The sequence below is a fragment of the Anomaloglossus baeobatrachus genome, chromosome 10 (assembly GCF_048569485.1).
Source record: "Anomaloglossus baeobatrachus isolate aAnoBae1 chromosome 10, aAnoBae1.hap1, whole genome shotgun sequence".
Lineage (NCBI taxonomy): Eukaryota > Metazoa > Chordata > Amphibia > Anura > Aromobatidae > Anomaloglossus > Anomaloglossus baeobatrachus.
The window spans coordinates 25,660,076-25,678,535 of NC_134362.1; the positions used below are offsets into that span (position 1 = coordinate 25,660,076).

Below are 18,460 nucleotides of genomic sequence, written 5' to 3' on the forward strand. Positions count from 1 at the left end.
GTGGGGTAACTAGAGTCCGATAGGCCCCAATGAAAAATTTGGATCTGAAAATTGGCCTCTGATTGGCTGACAGTGTGTATTGCAGCTCAGGAATCCGATGGGTCTCTGCACCGCAATACACCACATCCAGTTGGGGTCCTCGGCATGGACCCGGTTGTGTTCATGACCACGATCGTTACTCCCCTGCTCAGATGTCACGCATGTGCTCTCTATTTTTCACAGACTGATAGGAAAAGGTGGAGAAAGCTTTCTTTCTTGTTGCTTCTGATCCGATAAAGGCCTCAGTTCCACCTGCGCAGTCCTTCCAATGCGAGAGCATTGGAAGCGATATGCTAATGACCCACTGCTGTGAGCTTCAGCCGAGGGTCATGCGCCTGTGATATGATCTTGCGATTGCACAGCTACAGAAAAAAAGGGAGGGAGCACTTTCTCCTTCTCCTCCGCTGCCTGTCTCTGCGGTCGGATGACATGTGGGTGCAGTGCAATGTTTCACATGCTCCCATAGACTTGTATGGGGGTGTGTGAGCAGAGGGTCATGCGATTGTGATGTGATTTTGCAGAGAAGAGGGAGAAAGCACTTTCTTTCCATCTCCTTTGCTGTCTGTCTCTGCGTACATTGCACTGCACTCGGATGACATATGAGTGCAGCGCAATGTTTCACACGCACCCATAGACTTGTATGGGGGTGCGTGAGCCGAGAATCGCTGCCAAATGCAGCATGCCGCTATGGCATGAAAAATCAATTGCAGATGGACACTGCCCCATAGTTTTGTACTGGTGCGAGTGCAGACTCGCTGTTTTATCGGAGTGCACTCATCCGTGCAAAACGCAAATGGAACCAAGGCCAAAAACTGATGATATCCTGAGTAAATTCTGGTGGTAAAATCTGACACTGACCAAATCTAGGACTGATTTTTTTGTACGTGAACTTCGCTGATGTCTGAATGAGCCCTAAGGTCAGGTTCACACGAGGGTAAAAAAATCATTCACGCTTCATCGGACGATATTTTTCATTTGTCATCCATCTGTTTTTATACATCAGCAGTCATTAAAGATGTACAGGAGCAAATACAGTTTCCTATGTAAGGCCCCTTCACATGTCCGTATAAAACACGTACGTTTGGCACTTTCCGTTTTCATCATCCATTTTTACATTTATCACCCATCTTTGTGTTCATTTTTTTTTTAAAAAAATCATTATCCTTGCTCAGGTGTTTCCAGTTTTGGACCACTCCCAATCTGGATAAATACCCTCTGCTCCCAGCAGAGGGCGCCGGTTATTCAGATTTCATTCTGGAGCTTGGTCTTGAGTGGGAAGGTGTTGTTTCCTGCTGCCGCCTTCAGTTTGGTGTGGATGTACCCTGTTGTTTAGTTACTTTCCCCTTACCTTATTTACATATATTATATATACATTATATATACATATATTTACATATATATATTTACCATATACACCTTCTTGTAGTCCCCGTGTTGTTTTTTTGGGGGGTGCGTGACTTCTGTTGTCCCCCCTGTCTATGTTGTTTGTCGGCGGAGTTTTGTGACTACTGTTCTTGCCCGAACCTTGGGTGGTGGGCGTGGAGGGTGTTACATCAGGGTTTTGGACAGGAGATAGGGACACGCTGGGGGCCCAGACCTCACAACCATTGAGTGTACCTCTGGGTTGAGGGACAGTTTAAGGGTCTCAATCCAGTTCCGGACCCATAGACGTGTATTGACCTTTGTCATCCATTCTGCTGGAAACAAAACATATCTCCTTGTGGATTACAGTCCATGAGCAGCCCAATGGGTACGTGTCATATCCATGAAAAAAGTGGCTGCCATACATACCGGTAATACGTAGATGTGAAAGAGGCCTTAAAGAATTGCAAAGTATCAGTAAATATATGCGGTGGCTCCAGAAGGAATGAAGAGACCCAAATATTCTCGAAAGCTCAATTTGTAACATTATTTCATTCTTTGTCCTAAAGCAAAAATATATAAAATCTACAACATTATTATTTAGTTTCCTTTAAACCAAATTCACACAACTAAGTGCTGTCCTGGGGAAAAAACAGACAAGACGCGGAGAGAACGGACTAATTGTCAATGGGTATAACCCATAGAAAAAAATATATAGCCAATTCAAAATGTATAAACTTTATTAATACATAGAATAAAAAGACAAGGTAAAAAGTTACATATGAAACGGGCCCAAACTTTTTTCTTTTGACCCTTGCACTTGCACAGGAGCCGCCTTTAACCATTTATGTTCTGCCATTGATGCAGGTGCAGGAGGAGCACAGATGTAAGGGACTGAGCTGCACTAGAGTAGTGTCTACCCCCCCCCCCCCCCCCCCCAAAAAAAAAATCACTTCTCTATGGCTGATGTCTGTTCTTCCACATATTGTGGCTCCTTCCTCTTTCTGCAGACCAGGGCAATAAGTGTCACGTGTTGTATGTGGAGAGTATAGGCATGTCCTCTGTGTTGAGCGAGTGTTACAAGTGTCTGGCGTGTGTATATAAGTATGCAACGTGTGCAGTATATGCATTTGTTCAGGGATTGTATACAGCTGGACGATAACTTAAAGCGCACCAATCACCAGGATTTTCCTATATAACCTAAAACCAGTGCTACACTAACACTATCATGCTGATTCTATACATACAGTGCTATACTGGCGCTATCAGGCTGATTCTATGCATACAGTGCTATACTGGCACTATCAGGCTGATTCTATACATACAGTGCTATACTGGCACTATCAGGCTGATTCTATACATACAGTGCTATACTGGCACTATCAGGCTGATTCTATACATACAGTGCTATACTGGCACTATCAGGCTGATTCTATACATACAGTGCTATACTGGCACTATCAGGCTGATTCTTTACATACAGCGCTATTCTGGCACTATCAGGCTGATTCTATACATACAGTGCTATACTGGCACTATCAGGCTGATTCTATACATACAGTGCTATACTGGCACTATCAGACTGATTCTATACATACAGCGCTATACTGGCACTATCATGCTGATTCTATACATACAGTGCTATACTGGCACTATCAGGTTGATTCGATACATACAGTGCTATACTGGCACTATCAGGCTGATTCTATACATACAGTACTATACTGGCACTATAATGCTGATTCTATACATACAGTGCTATACTGGCACTATCATGCTGATTCTATACATACAGTGCTATACTGGCACTATCAGGCTGATTCTGTACATACAGTCCTATACTGGCACTATCAGGCTGATTCTGTACATATAGTCCTATACTGGCACTATCAGGCTGATTATCTACATACAGTGCTATACTGGCACTATCAGGCTGATTCTATACATACAGCGCTATACTGGCACTATCAGGCTGATTCTATACATACAGTGCTATACTGGCACTATAAGGCTGATTCTATACATACAGTGTTATACTGGCACTATCAGGATGATTCTATACATACAGTGCTATACTGGCACTATCAGGCTGATTCTATACATACAGTGCTATACTGGCACTATCAGGTTGATTCTATACATACAATGCTATACTGGCACTATCAGGCTGATTCTGTACATATCTTAAGTTGTGAGATCGGATGTAAAGATTTTGAAACGCAAGCAAGTAAAGTTTGTAAAATGAGCAGCTTTTTGATTGGCAGCAGCTGATAGCTGTGGTCGGTATTCATAGTGATTCCCACCCCCTGCCTCTTGTTCCTCCCCTAATCTGTTATTTATGCTAATTCTATTATGGAATCATTTTACTAAGTGACTAGAAGGACCTGTGCTGATGTCAAACCCATGTGACTAGAAGGCGCGGGGCCTCAGCCAACAGAAAAATAATGTTGCTTCCTGGTATCAGCTATGTTGACTGAGGTCACGCCCCTTCTAGTCACATGGGTATGACATCAGCACAGGTCCTTCTAGTCACTTAGTAAAACGATTCTATAACAGAATTAGCATAAAATAACAGTGGGAGGGACAAGAGGCAAGGGGGCGGGAATCACTATGAATACCCACCCCAGATATCAACTGATCGGCAGCTGCTGTCATTCAAAAAGCTGCTCATTTTACAAACTTTACTTGCTTGTGTTTCAAAACCTAAACATCTGAGCTGACAACTAAAGGTATGTATAGAGTCAGCCTGATAGTGCCAATAGAGCACTGGCTTTAGGTTATATAGGAAAATCCTGGTCATTGGTGCGCTTTAACACTGGATGATAATTTGAAGAAGTGATCCCAATAGTCGGGGAGTGTATTGTTGCGTTCCCGTGCAGCGGTGATGCCGCACCCTGGTTTTCCATTTAATTTTGTAAGGAAACAGTTGTTTTACCTGCAAATTCACAACTGTGAATATAATGCCCTCGTTTTCAAGCAGTAATCTGCACGTTAGCATGGGTTTACACCTAGTCTAAAGATCACCAAAATCACCAGTGTAAACTATATGGGGGAGGGGGATGCATTTTTAAGTCATTGCCCTGAGTACCAAAGAAGGTTGTTTTACCACTGCCAGGTTTCAAAATTATTTTTTTTATCCTCAACTAAATGCATTTCATTAAAAAAAAAATTAAAAAATAATAATAAACAAATTTAAAAAAAATCCTGAAGTGCAATATCAGTTTTGTCCACTAGATGGAGACATTATACCATGAGTTTTCATCCTGTAGAAGAAAAAAAATAATGACCAGGACAGTTTTTAAAGTTTCCATTGAACAGCAAAATATATTGAAAACTCGGAGAAACATTGAGAATTAATATATAATCCAAATTTTTACTTTTAATTCTACAAAAAATGTCTTTATTTCCTGAATCTTGAATATCCCTTTAAGAAAAAAAAAATCCCACTTTGGTCTTTTGGTCTTTTTTTATGCCATACTGTTATAAAATTGTGGGTGTAATGTTTTTTTTCATGTTTAATAGGAGCCCAGATGATTGTGACCGACCTGACGACGGCCGAGGAACGCGCCGGAGCCCTGGGGAAGCTCGGCCTCTGCTTCGGAATAGGAATCATTGTCGGATCCTCACTGGGGGGATTCCTAGCTACGAGATTTGGGTGAGCACTATTAATTTTTAATATCTAATACATTGTAACAGATTATTACAATAGGAAAGAGATTTATACTGCTGCTATTTTCTGCTCATAAAGGATTGACGGTACTGGATGCAACTGCAGCAAACCCTCAGCTGTGAGCAGAATTAAGCCATGTGTATGTTTTCAGCCTCTGGACATAAAGAAGACGGCTCCCATTCATTGATATCAAGCAGGGAACTTTAAAAATGGAGACAGATTGAAATATAACATACATTAGAAAGTTACTGAACTTATCTTTATACAAATCCCATTTAAAGTGGGACTATAAATTTCAGCAAACTTTGCATAAATGAAAAGTACAAGCGATTATAAGAAATTATGTTATATATCTTATCAGAAAAAATTGTATCTTTCTCCACTTATGAGCCATTTCTTCCCTTCCTTTTGCTTCCTGCACTCAACAATCACAGACCTTTGCACAGAGGTTACAGCTCCCATTAAACACTATGGAGAGGATGAGTGAGGGAATGACCAGAGGAAGACACATAATTACTCACATGCACCTTATTCTGAAAAATAATTGGATGTATAGTTCCCTTTAAATGCCTCCGATACTTTGGGAGACCCCAATTACAACTTTCAACCAATGTAAATCCAACCAAGCTCTTTATATTATTAATTAGATAGGAATTCCAGTTTATGAGACTCTATACTGACCCCCAGTGGTCACATCAATTATTGCACTAAAACCGTTACTGATGTGACCACTAGAGGTCATCAGAGGTTCATCAACTAGTTCTGGCCTTTGAGAAAGCGAATCTGTCATCAGATATTTAGACCGTTTTACTCACTAAAAATCTGGTGACGAGATTTGATTAAATCTGTTTGATCAAAGCGTCAGCTCCTAATTGTATATAAAGGTGACACAGACATCAGCGCTGCAGCTTTATATAGGAAGGATGGAAGCATTCATGAAAATGGCCAGTTAAACTGATACAGCATGGCACCCCAAGAGTATACTGTCACTGTATATATAATTTATAGAAGTATATGGATATATGCAGTGGCGTAACTAGATTTCTATGGGCCCTGGTGCCAAATTTGGACCTGCCCCTCCATGTTGGTGAGATGTATGTATACATTTATCATTCTAAAATCATATAAAGACAAACGAGTTGCCCCCCCATTATGTAGTAATGTCCCCCATCCTGGTAAGTACGTCCCTCATCCTCACATATATGTCCCCCTTCCTAGTGTATATGTTGCCCATTCTAGCCAGCCCACATCCTGGTGTATATATAACCCCGTCCTGGTAAGAATGTCCCCATCCTGGGCCCCTCCTGGTATGTATTGTCCCCCTCCTGGTATGTACTGTCCCCCTCCTGCTATCTACTGTCCCCCTCCTGGTACCTAATGTCCCCCTCCTGGGGCTTCCTGGTTTATTCTGTCCCCTGCTGGGCCCCTCCTGATATCTACTGTCCTTCTGGTATATACTGTTCCACCCGTGGTATCTACTGTCCCCCTCCTGGGGCTCCCTGGTTTATTCTGTCCCCTGCTGGGCCCCTCCTGATATCTACTGTCCTCCTGGTATATTCTGTTCCACCCATGGTATCTACTGTTCCCCTTCTGGGGCCCTCCTGGTGTATACTGTCCCCCTCCTGGTACTTACTGTTTGCCTCCTGGGGCTCCCCTGGTGTATACTGTCTTCCTGCTGGGCCCCTCCTGATATATACTGTCCCCAACCTATCCCCCTCCTGGTATATACTGTCTCCTTCCTGGTACCTACTGTCCCCTTCTGGTGTATACTGTCCCCCTCCAAGTTTATACTGTCCCCTCCTGGTATCTACTGTCCTCCTCCTCTGGTCATTCTGGTGCATACTATCACCCTCCTGGTACCTACTGTCCCCCTCCTGGGGCCCACCTAGTGTATACTGTCCCCCAGCTGGGCCCCTCTTGCTATCTACTGTACCTCTCCTAATATATATGTCCCCCTCCTGGTATATATGTCTCCGTTCTGTCTAATGCAAAAAAGAACAACATTGTACTCACCCTCCCATGTCGCACAGCGTCATGCTGTGTAGCCAGTGCGCAGTGGCCGGCAGCTTTCATTTGTGTTGGTGCTATTGCAACGCATGACATCATTGCCATACACCGCCCTGAGTCACTGGGACACAGATTAAACCTGTCGACTTTTGTTTTACCGGCAGCGTGTATCACAGTACAGGGATCCGACGGGTCTCTGCACCGCAGTGTATTTCAGCTGGATGTGCAGTCTCCAACACACATTCAGCTGAAGCAGCGTCTGGGGCCGGCGGGCCCCCTCCACCGCCAAGCCCGATCGCGGTTGCGATCCCTGCAACCGCAATTGTTTTGCCACTGGATATGCGCAGCTAATATAGAATTCAATGGGGGCTGGAAGAATCTGTATGCAGAGAGCTCCCTCTAGTGGTGGCTTCAAGGAAAGGGTCTGACAATGTGACATTCATTTGTTCAGGTTTCTGGAAAACTTTGGTGAAAACCCCCCTTTTTTGATACTTCACAGCAGCCATATCGGTTGTCGCTCATCTCTGTAGCGAGTATATTCCCTACAATAAGAGAATAACAAGTTCTGATTCCACGATCATTATATAGTGAGATGTTATTCACAGTTTTCAAGACCTCTGCTTGCTGTCAGCGACTGGAACAACCTTTATTACACTCGGGGTCTGCAATGGTAGTGTGCCTTTGCTACTTTGTAGATACAGACTGCCATAAACAGCCAGTCACAAGTCCTGGGGAACGTATATAATCTGTACATATATCGGCGTTGCACCTCTTTGTGCCTTGAACACTGGCACGACAACTCCAGCTCTCCTGCTCCTTGCACTATCCTCTAGACACCATGGCTTCTCTTAAAGGGCCCTCGCCCGCTTGCCTGCACAGTGTTGCTGGTGCCTCACCTGTCGGTGACTCCGCTCTGTCACCTTGTCACTTCCTCCTGGGGACACGAGGGTCTGTTTATTGTCCTCACCTGGAAACGCACATTGCAAACATTTCTCACATTCTTATAACGGCTGGAACAGTTTTTTCTTCTGTATTTGTATCTTGACATTTCTATTTCACAATATCTGTTATTTGTTGACTTAATACTTGGAGACCAAAGCTACGTTTATTTAAACAAAATAAGTTATATTTTGGGGGGCATCTGCAGCTGAGGTGGCAGCGGGTATAAATCACTGTATAATGAATAGTGATGAGTGGGCACTACCATGCTCGGGTGCTCAGTACTCGTAACTAGTGATGAGCGGGCACTACCATGCTCAGGTGCTCAGTACTCGTAACTAGTGATGAGCGGGCACTACCATGCTCGGGTGCTCAGTACTGGTAACTAGTGATGAGCGAGCACTACCATGCTCAGGTGCTCAGTACTGGTAACTAGTGATGAGTGGGCACTATCATGCTCAGGTGCTCAGTACTTGTAACTAGTGATGAGCGGGCACTACCATGCTCGGGTGCTCGGTACTGGTAACTAGTGATGAGCGGGCACTATCATGCTCGGGTGCTCGGTACTGGTAACTAGTGATGAGCGGGCACTACCATGCTCGGGTGCTCAGTACTCGTAACTAGTGATGAGCGGGCACTACCATGCTCGGGTGCTCAGTACTGGTAACTAGTGATGAGCGAGCACTATCATGCTCGGGTGCTCGGTACTGGTAACTAATGATGAGCGGGCACTACCATGCTCGGGTGCTCAGTACTCGTAACTAGTGATGAGCGGGCACTACCATGCTCGGGTGCTCAGTACTCGTAACTAGTGATGAGCGGGAACTACCATGCTCAGGTGCTCAGTACTGGTAACTAGTGATGAGCGGGCACTACCATGCTAGGGTGCTCAGTACTTGTAACTAGTGATGAGCGGGCACTACCATGCTCGGGTGCTCAGTACTCTTAACTAGTGATGAGCGGGCACTACCATGCTCAGGTGCTCAGTACTGGTAACTAGTGATGAGTGGGCACTACCATGCTCGGGTGCTCAGTACTGGTAACTAGTGATGAGCGGGCACTACCATGCTCGGGTGCTCAGTACTGGTATCTAGTGATGAGCGGGTACTACCATGCTCGGGTGCTCAGTACTGGTATCTAGTGATGAGTGGGCACTACCATGCTCGGGTGCTCAGTACTGGTATCTAGTGATGAGTGGGCACTACCATGCTCGGATGCTCAGTACTGGTAACTAGTGATGAGCGGGCACTACCATGCTCAGGTGCTCAGTACTGGTAACTAGTGATGAGCGGGCACTACCATGCTCAGGTGCTCAGTACTGGTAACTAGTGATGAGCGGGCACTACCATGCTCGGGTGCTCAGTACTGGTAACTAGTGATGAGCGGGAACTACCATGCTCAGGTGCTCAGTACTGGTAACTAGTGATGAGCGGGCACTACCATGCTCGGGTGCTCAGTACTGGTAACTAGTGATGAGTGGGCACTACCATGCTCGGGTGCTCTGTACTGGTAACTAGTGATGAGTGGGCACTACCATGCTCGGGTGCTCTGTACTGGTAACTAGTGATGAGTGGGCACTACCATGCTCGGGTGCTCTGTACTGGTAACTAGTGATGAGCGAGCACTATCATGCTCGGGTGCTCAGTACTGGTAACTAGTGATGAGTGGGCACTACCATGCTCGGGTGCTCAGTACTGGTAACTAGTGATGAGCGGGCACTACCATGCTCGGGTGCTCAGTACTGGTATCTAGTGATGAGCGGGTACTACCATGCTCGGGTGCTCAGTACTGGTATCTAGTGATGAGTGGGCACTACCATGCTCGGGTGCTCAGTACTGGTATCTAGTGATGAGTGGGCACTACCATGCTCGGATGCTCAGTACTGGTAACTAGTGATGAGCGGGCACTACCATGCTCAGGTGCTCAGTACTGGTAACTAGTGATGAGCGGGCACTACCATGCTCAGGTGCTCAGTACTGGTAACTAGTGATGAGCGGGCACTACCATGCTCGGGTGCTCAGTACTGGTAACTAGTGATGAGCGGGCACTACCATGCTCAGGGGTGCTCAGTACTGGTAACTAGTGATGAGCGGGAACTACCATGCTCGGGTGCTCAGTACTGGTAACTAGTGATGAGCGGGCACTACCATGCTAGGGTGCTCAGTACTTGTAACTAGTGATGAGCGGGCACTACCATGCTCGGGTGCTCAGTACTCTTAACTAGTGATGAGTGGGCACTACCATGCTCAGGTGCTCAGTACTTGTAACTAGTAATGAGCGGGCACTACCATGCTCGGGTGCTCAGTACTGGTAACTAGTGATGAGCGGGAACTACCATGCTCAGGTGCTCAGTACTGGTAACTAGTGATGAGCGGGCACTACCATGCTCGGGTGCTCAGTACTGGTAACTAGTGATGAGTGGGCACTACCATGCTCGGGTGCTCTGTACTGGTAACTAGTGATGAGTGGGCACTACCATGCTCGGGTGCTCTGTACTGGTAACTAGTGATGAGTGGGCACTACCATGCTCGGGTGCTCTGTACTGGTAACTAGTGATGAGCGAGCACTATCATGCTCGGGTGCTCAGTACTGGTAACTAGTGATGAGCGGGTACTACCATGCTCGGGTGCTCAGTACTGGTATCTAGTGATGAGTGGGCACTACCATGCTCGGGTGCTCTGTACTGGTAACTAGTGATGAGTGGGCACTACCATGCTCGGGTGCTCTGTACTGGTAACTAGTGATGAGCGAGCACTACCATGCTCGGGTGCTCAGTACTGGTATCTAGTGATGAGCGGGTACTACCATGCTCGGGTGCTCAGTACTGGTATCTAGTGATGAGTGGGCACTACCATGCTCGGGTGCTCAGTACTGGTATCTAGTGATGAGTGGGCACTACCATGCTCGGATGCTCAGTACTGGTAACTAGTGATGAGCGGGCACTACCATGCTCAGGTGCTCAGTACTGGTAACTAGTGATGAGCGGGCACTACCATGCTCGGGTGCTCAGTACTGGTAACTAGTGATGAGCGAGCACTACCATGCTCAGGTGCTCAGTACTGGTAACTAGTGATGAGTGGGCACTATCATGCTCAGGTGCTCAGTACTTGTAACTAGTGATGAGCGGGCACTACCATGCTCGGGTGCTCGGTACTGGTAACTAGTGATGAGCGGGCACTATCATGCTCGGGTGATCAGTACTGGTAACTAGTGATGAGCGGGCACTACCATGCTCGGGTGCTCAGTACTGGTATCTAGTGATGAGCGGGTACTACCATGCTCGGGTGCTCAGTACTGGTATCTAGTGATGAGTGGGCACTACCATGCTCGGGTGCTCAGTACTGGTATCTAGTGATGAGTGGGCACTACCATGCTCGGATGCTCAGTACTGGTAACTAGTGATGAGCGGGCACTACCATGCTCAGGTGCTCAGTACTGGTAACTAGTGATGAGCGGGCACTACCATGCTCAGGTGCTCAGTACTGGTAACTAGTGATGAGCGGGCACTACCATGCTCGGGTGCTCAGTACTGGTAACTAGTGATGAGCGGGCACTACCATGCTCGGGGGTGCTCAGTACTGGTAACTAGTGATGAGCGGGCACTACCATGCTCAGGTGCTTGGTACTGGTAACTAGTGATGAGCAGGCACTACCATGCTCGGGTGCTCAGTACTGGTAACTAGTGATGAGCGGGCACTACCATGCTCAGGTGCTCAGTACTTGTAACTAGTAATGAGCGGGCACTACCATGCTCGGGTGCTCAGTACTCTTAACTAGTGATGAGCGGGCACTACCATGCTCGGGTGCTCAGTACTGGTAACTAGTGATGAGCGGGAACTACCATGCTCAGGTGCTCAGTACTGGTAACTAGTGATGAGCGGGCACTACCATGCTCGGGTGCTCAGTACTGGTAACTAGTGATGAGTGGGCACTACCATGCTCGGGTGCTCTGTACTGGTAACTAGTGATGAGTGGGCACTACCATGCTCAGGTGCTCTGTACTGGTAACTAGTGATGAGTGGGCACTACCATGCTCGGGTGCTCTGTACTGGTAACTAGTGATGAGTGGGCACTACCATGCTCGGGTGCTCTGTACTGGTAACTAGTGATGAGTGGGCACTACCATGCTCGGGTGCTCTGTACTGGTAACTAGTGATGAGCGAGCACTATCATGCTCGGGTGCTCAGTACTGGTAACTAGTGATGAGTGGGCACTACCATGCTCGGGTGCTCAGTACTGGTAACTAGTGATGAGCGGGCACTACCATGCTCGGGTGCTCAGTACTGGTAACTAGTGATGAGCGGGTACTATCATGCTCGGGGGTGCTCAGTACTGGTAACTAGTGATGAGCGGGCACTACCATGCTCAGGTGCTTGGTACTGGTAACTAGTGATGAGCAGGCACTACCATGCTCGGGTGCTCAGTACTGGTAACTAGTGATGAGCGGGCACTACCATGCTCAGGTGCTTGGTACTGGTAACTAGTGATGAGCGGGCACTACCATGCTCAGGTGCTCAGTACTGGTAACTAGTGATGAGCGGGCACTACCATGCTCGGGTGCTCAGTACTGGTAACTAGTGATGAGCGGGCACTACCATGCTCAGGTGCTCAGTACTGGTAACTAGTGATGAGAGGGCACTACCATGCTCAGGTGCTTGGTACTGGTAACTAGTGATGAGCGGGCACTACCATGCTCGGGTGCTCGGTACTGGTAACTAGTGATGAGCGGGCACTACCATGCTCAGGTGCTCGGTACTGGTAACTAGTGATGAGCGGGCACTACCATGCTTGGGTGCTCAGTACTGGTAACTAGTGATGAGCGGGCACTACCATGCTCGGGTGCTCAGTACTGGTAACTAGTGATGAGCGGGCACTACCATGCTCAGGTGCTCAGTACTGGTAACTAGTGATGAGCGGATTTGAGCATTTTTCCGGAAGATTTTGCATAAACCTGTCCAGATCCGGAGTAATTTATGCAGTGTAGACCAGGCTCTGAGCTCAGTACATCATCGGCCCAGTTCTGCCTCCGGTTCTGATACCTTCCTACAATGTGTCGGCCCCGGTGTAATGTACTTATCTTACATTGTGCACACTGGATACAGCCCTGAGCAGTATTAGATTAATATTTATATTATTTCCTCAGTAAGCTGAGCTCGTGGTAGGAAGTCATTTAAAACTCAAAATATTGTTGAAAGTTGTAGTAAGTTTATTAAATATTGCATAAACTGTATGTGATAAACTCGGCATCAGGCTGCGCACCCTGCAGAGCTGTTTCTCCAGCAAAAAAGGCAATTAAAAATTGCATGCGTTTTTACCGCGTTTTGGTGCCTTTTTGTCCCTTCAGCAAAACGCAGGGACCTGTAGAAAAGAAGTCACACGCTGCTTCTTTTTGCTGCAGAAATTCTGCAGCAAAACCTATAAGGCTATGTGCCCACGCTGCGGATTTACCGCGGATTTTGATGCGGAAAAATCTGCAGCATGTCAATTATTTGTTGCGGATTTTGGTGCGGATTTGGGTATAGAATGGGGAAAAAAAAAAAAAATCCGCGGCAAATCCGCGGTAAATCTGCGGCAAATCCGCGTGTGCGGATTTGCCGCGAAAGTCGCGGATTTTCATGCAGAAAAATCCGCAGGTACATTTTACCGTGGACACATAGCCGCTATGTGTCCACGGTAGAATGTACCTGCGGATTTTTCTGCATGAAAATCCGCGACTTTCGCGGCAAATCCGCACACGCGGATTTGCCGCAGATTTACCGTGGATTTACCGCGGATTTGCCGCGGATTTTGATGCGGATTTTTTTTTTTTTTCCCCATTCTATACCCAAAATCCGCACTAAAATCCGCAAGAATAATTGACATGCTGCAGATTTTTCCCGATCAAAATCCGCGGCAAATCCGCCGCGGAAAAATCCGCAGCATGGACACAGCATTTCCAAAATGCCATTGAAATGGCTTGGAAGTGCCGCTGCTGCAGATTTTCGGGAAATCCGCGGCAAATCCGCGGCAAAATCCGCGGTAAATCCGCAGCGTAGGCACATAGCCTAAGGAAAACAGAAGCATCGTGCGCAGCATTTCAGATTTCTCATAGACTTTTCTGGGGAAGGTTATATATGCATTTTATGAACAAAAACTGCACCAATTCTGCACCCAAAACCGCAGCAAATCTGCAACAAAAACGCAGTGTGCGCACAGGGCCTTATACCGGCATGGATAACATAAGAAGTCATTGGGTTTACTATAGGGGTGCAGAATTTGCACTGGTTTCCCAAGACGTCTCTTCCACATAGGACACTATGAGACTTGATGATAAGGGGGCACTTGGAATATTAGGCATCAGGGCTGGACACTAAAGGCTGCTCCACTGCACACCGACAACAGACTGTCCTGACGAGCTCCCGAGAACCGCCACGTAGTGACCCCAGAAACCCACCATGGTAAAGACTTCACCGAACCCATCAGTATTCAGTGTCATGACAAATTAAAGGGGTTGTCCACTACTTTTACATTGATGGCCTATCCCTAGGATAGGTCATCAATGTCTGATTGGCTGGGGTCCGACACCTGACACCCCCACAGATCAGCGGCTCTTGATGCCAGTAGGTGGCCTGAAATGCTCATTTCCGGAACTGCTCCGTCCTCTGATAGTGGCCAAGCCGGGTACTGCACATCCGACTCCCAGTCAGATTAATAGCAGGTGATGTGCAGTACCCGGCCATGGACACTATCAGAAACCGGGGCAGCGGCACAGAGAACAGCTGATAGGAGGGGGTGCCGGGTGTCGGACCCCGGCCGATCAGACATTGATGACCTATCCTATGGAAAAGCCATCAATGTTAAAGTAGTGGACAACTCCTTTAAAAGAGGTTTCCAAAAACGATAGTGCTTAAAAGAAGCGACCTGTCAATGCTGCCCCATGTGTTGCAGGAGAAGTCAATGGCAAAGCTAAAAAATGCCACAAAAATGGGGAAAAAAAACTGCCAAAAAAATGTCTACAGAGAAATGTATCCAAAAAGGTAACAAGGTGCAGGACAAAAACACCAAGAAAACGCCGGCGTATCCTGGAGCCGATTCTCCCTGAAAAACTCATCGTTTTTAACCCCTTGAAAACAAGGATAGTCTAAGGGTGATTTTATCTTGCCCTATGTGGCCATTAAATGCCCGGCGGTTGATATTTATGGGTTGATCGGTGGCGGTGTGACAAATGATCACCCAGGTCTATCTGTCGGCCGCTCGTCCCCTTGTTGCTGTGGAGCTTTTTTTAGCCGTACAGGCCACCATTGTTGAGGGCGTCTTATTCATCCGTGCACATGAGAGGGCGTATTATTCTGCGGCCAACACAATCGCATTTTCTTCTGATTTCCACAAAGAATAAGCAGCTTATTTCCTGATGTCATGTACGAAAAATGTAACTCCACTGATCGGCCCACGCCGCATTATTGTAACTGGCCGCGCCGCGCTGTGGACGGATGAACTGCGGGGACATCGTGTTTACTCACCACAGATTAGACGCACCGCACTGTGATTGTAACGGATTGTGATAATTATCTGCAGAATTCAGATGTGACACACAGAAATGTCATCTATATACAGTATATACACCACCTCTGGGCGGCACAGTGGCTCAGTGGTTAGCACTGCAGTCTTGTGGTGGCTCAGTGGTTAGCACTGGAGTCTTGTGGTGGTTCAGTGGTTAGCACTGCAGTCTTGTGGTGGCTCAGTGGTTAGCACTGCAGTCTTGTGGTGGCTCAGTGGTTAGCACTGCAGTCTTGTGGTGGCTCAGTGGTTAGCACTGCAGTCTTGTGGTGGCTCAGTGGCAGGCACTGCAGCTTTGCAGCGCTGGGGTCCTGGGTTCGAATCCCACCAAGGACACCATCTGCAAGGAGTTTGTATGTTCTCCCCGTGTTTGCGTGGATTTCCTCCGGGTTCTCCGGTTTCCTCCCACACTCCAAAAAACATACAGATAGGGACTCTAGATTGTGAGCCCCAATGGGGACAGTGTTCCTGATCTATGTAAAGCGCTGCGGAATATGTTAGCTCTATATAAAAATAAAGATTTATTTATTTTATTTATTTACCTCTCAATACGGACTTTACTGCAGCCAGAGTGCCACCGTGATGGGTGCGAGCCAGAGTGCCACTGTGACGGGTGCGAGCCAGAGTGCCACCGTGACGGGTGCGAGCCAGAGTGCCACCGTGACGGGTGCGAGCCAGAGTGCCACCGTGACGGGTGCGAGCCAGAGTGCCACCGTGACGGGTGCGAGCCAGAGTGCCACCGTGACAAATGCCATCCAGAGTGCCACCATGACGGTGTGCGAGCCAGAGTGCCAGTGTAACGGGTGCCAGCCAGAGTTCCACTGTACCAGCCAGAGTAGCACTGTGATGGTGTGTGAGCCAGAGTGGCACTGTGACGGATGCCAACCAGAGTGCCACCGTGACAGGTGTGAGCCAATGTGATAGGTGCCAGCCAGAGTTCCACTGTACCAGCCAGAGTGGCACCGTGATGTGTGCGAGCCAGAGTGCCACTGTGACAGGTGCGAGCCAGTGTGCCAGTGTGATAGGTGCCAGCCAGAGTTCCACTGTACCCGGCAGAGTGCCACCGTGACAGGTGCGAGCCAGTGTGCCAGTGTGATAGGTGCCAGCCAGAGTTCCACTGTACCCGGCAGAGTGGCACCGTGATGTGTGCGAGCCAGAGGGCCGCCATGACGGGTGCCAACCGGAGTGCAACCATGACAGGTGCGAGCCAGTGTGCCACCATGACAGGTGCGAGCCAGTGTGCCACCATGACAGGTGCCAGCCAGAGTGCCACTGTGCCAGATAGAGTACCACCATGACGGGTGCCAGCCAGAGTGTCATTGTGTCGGGGCCTGCAAGTCAGTGCCCTTGTGAATGGTAGTAGCTCCTCTAAAGGGGGCTTTACACACTATGAGATCGCTACAGCGATCTCGTTGGGATCACGGAATTGGTGACGCACATCGGGCCGCTGTAGCGATCTCGTTGTGTGTGACTCCTAGGAGCGATTTTGGATCGTTACAAAAACGTCCAAAATCGCTCATCGTTGACATGAGGGTCACTTCTCAAATATCGTTGGAGCTGCAGGTACGATGTAGTTCGTCGTTCCTGTGGCAGCACACATCGCTCCGTGTGACACCGCAGGAGCGAGGAACTTCTCCTTACCTGCCGCCCCCCGCAATGCGGAAGGAAGGAAGTGGGCGGGATGTTCGTCCTGCTCATCTCCGCCCCTCCGCTTTAATTGGGCGGCCGCTTAGTGACATCGCTGTGACGCTGCACAGACCGCCCCCTTAGAAAGGAGGCGGTTCGCCGGTCACAGCGACGTTGCTAGGCAGGTAAGTACAGTTAGGTCCAGAAATATTTGGACAGTGACACAAGTTTTGTTATTTTAGCTGTTTACAAAAACATGTTCAGAAATACAATTCTATATATAATAAGGGCTGAAAGTGCACACTCCCAGCTGCAATATGAGAGTTTTCACATCCAAATTGGAGAAAGGGTTTAGGAATCATAGCTCTGTAATGCATAGCCTCCTCTTTTTCAAGGGACCAAAAGTAATTGGACAAGGGACTCTAAGGGCTGCAATTAACTCTGAAGGCGTCTCCCTCGTTAACCTGTAATCAATGAAGTAGTTAAAAGGTCTGGGGTTGATTACAGGTGTGTGGTTTTGCATTTGGAAGCTGTTGCTGTGACCAGACAACATGCGGTCTAAGGAATTCTCAATTGAGGTGAAGCAGAACATCCTGAGGCTGAAAAAAAAGAAAAAATCCATCAGAGAGATAGCAGACATGCTTGGAGTAGCAAAATCAACAGTCGGGTACATTCTGAGAAAAAAGGAATTGACTGGTGAGCTTGGGAACTCAAAAAGGCCTGGGCGTCCACGGATAACAACAGTGGTGGATGATCGCCGCATACTTTCTTTGGTGAAGAAGTACCCATTCACAACATCAACTGAAGTCCAGAACACTCTCAGTGAAGTAGGTGTATCTGTCTCTAAGTCAACAGTAAAGAGAAGACTCCATGAAAGTAAATACAAAGGGTTCACATCTAGATGCAAACCATTCATCAATTCCAAAAATAGACAGGCCAGAGTTAAATTTGCTGAAAAACACCTCATGAAGCCAGCTCAGTTCTGGAAAAGTATTCTATGGACAGATGAGACCAAGATCAACCTGTACCAGAATGATGGGAAGAAAAATGTTTGGAGAAGAAAGGGAACGGCACATGATCCAAGGCACACCACATCCTCTGTAAAACATGGTGGAGGCAACGTGATGGCATGGGCATGCATGGCTTTCAATGGCACTGGGTCACTTGTGTTTATTGATGACATAACAGCAGACAAGAGTAGCCGGATGAATTCTGAAGTGTACCGGGATATACTTTCAGCCCAGATTCAGCCAAATGCCGCAAAGTTGATCGGACGGCGCT

General features: G+C 47.6%; 1 protein-coding gene across 1 annotated transcript in view; it reads left to right on the forward strand.

Moving 5' to 3' along the window:
* The window catches only part of SLC67A1 (solute carrier family 67 member 1), a 76,008-nt gene that overhangs the window by 16,557 nt on the left and 40,991 nt on the right, over positions 1–18,460 (forward strand). The window contains exon 4 of the mRNA XM_075325469.1: positions 4,924–5,056. Coding sequence (XP_075181584.1) covers positions 4,924–5,056 — 133 coding nt within the window. The remainder of the gene's footprint in view (positions 1–4,923; positions 5,057–18,460) is intronic.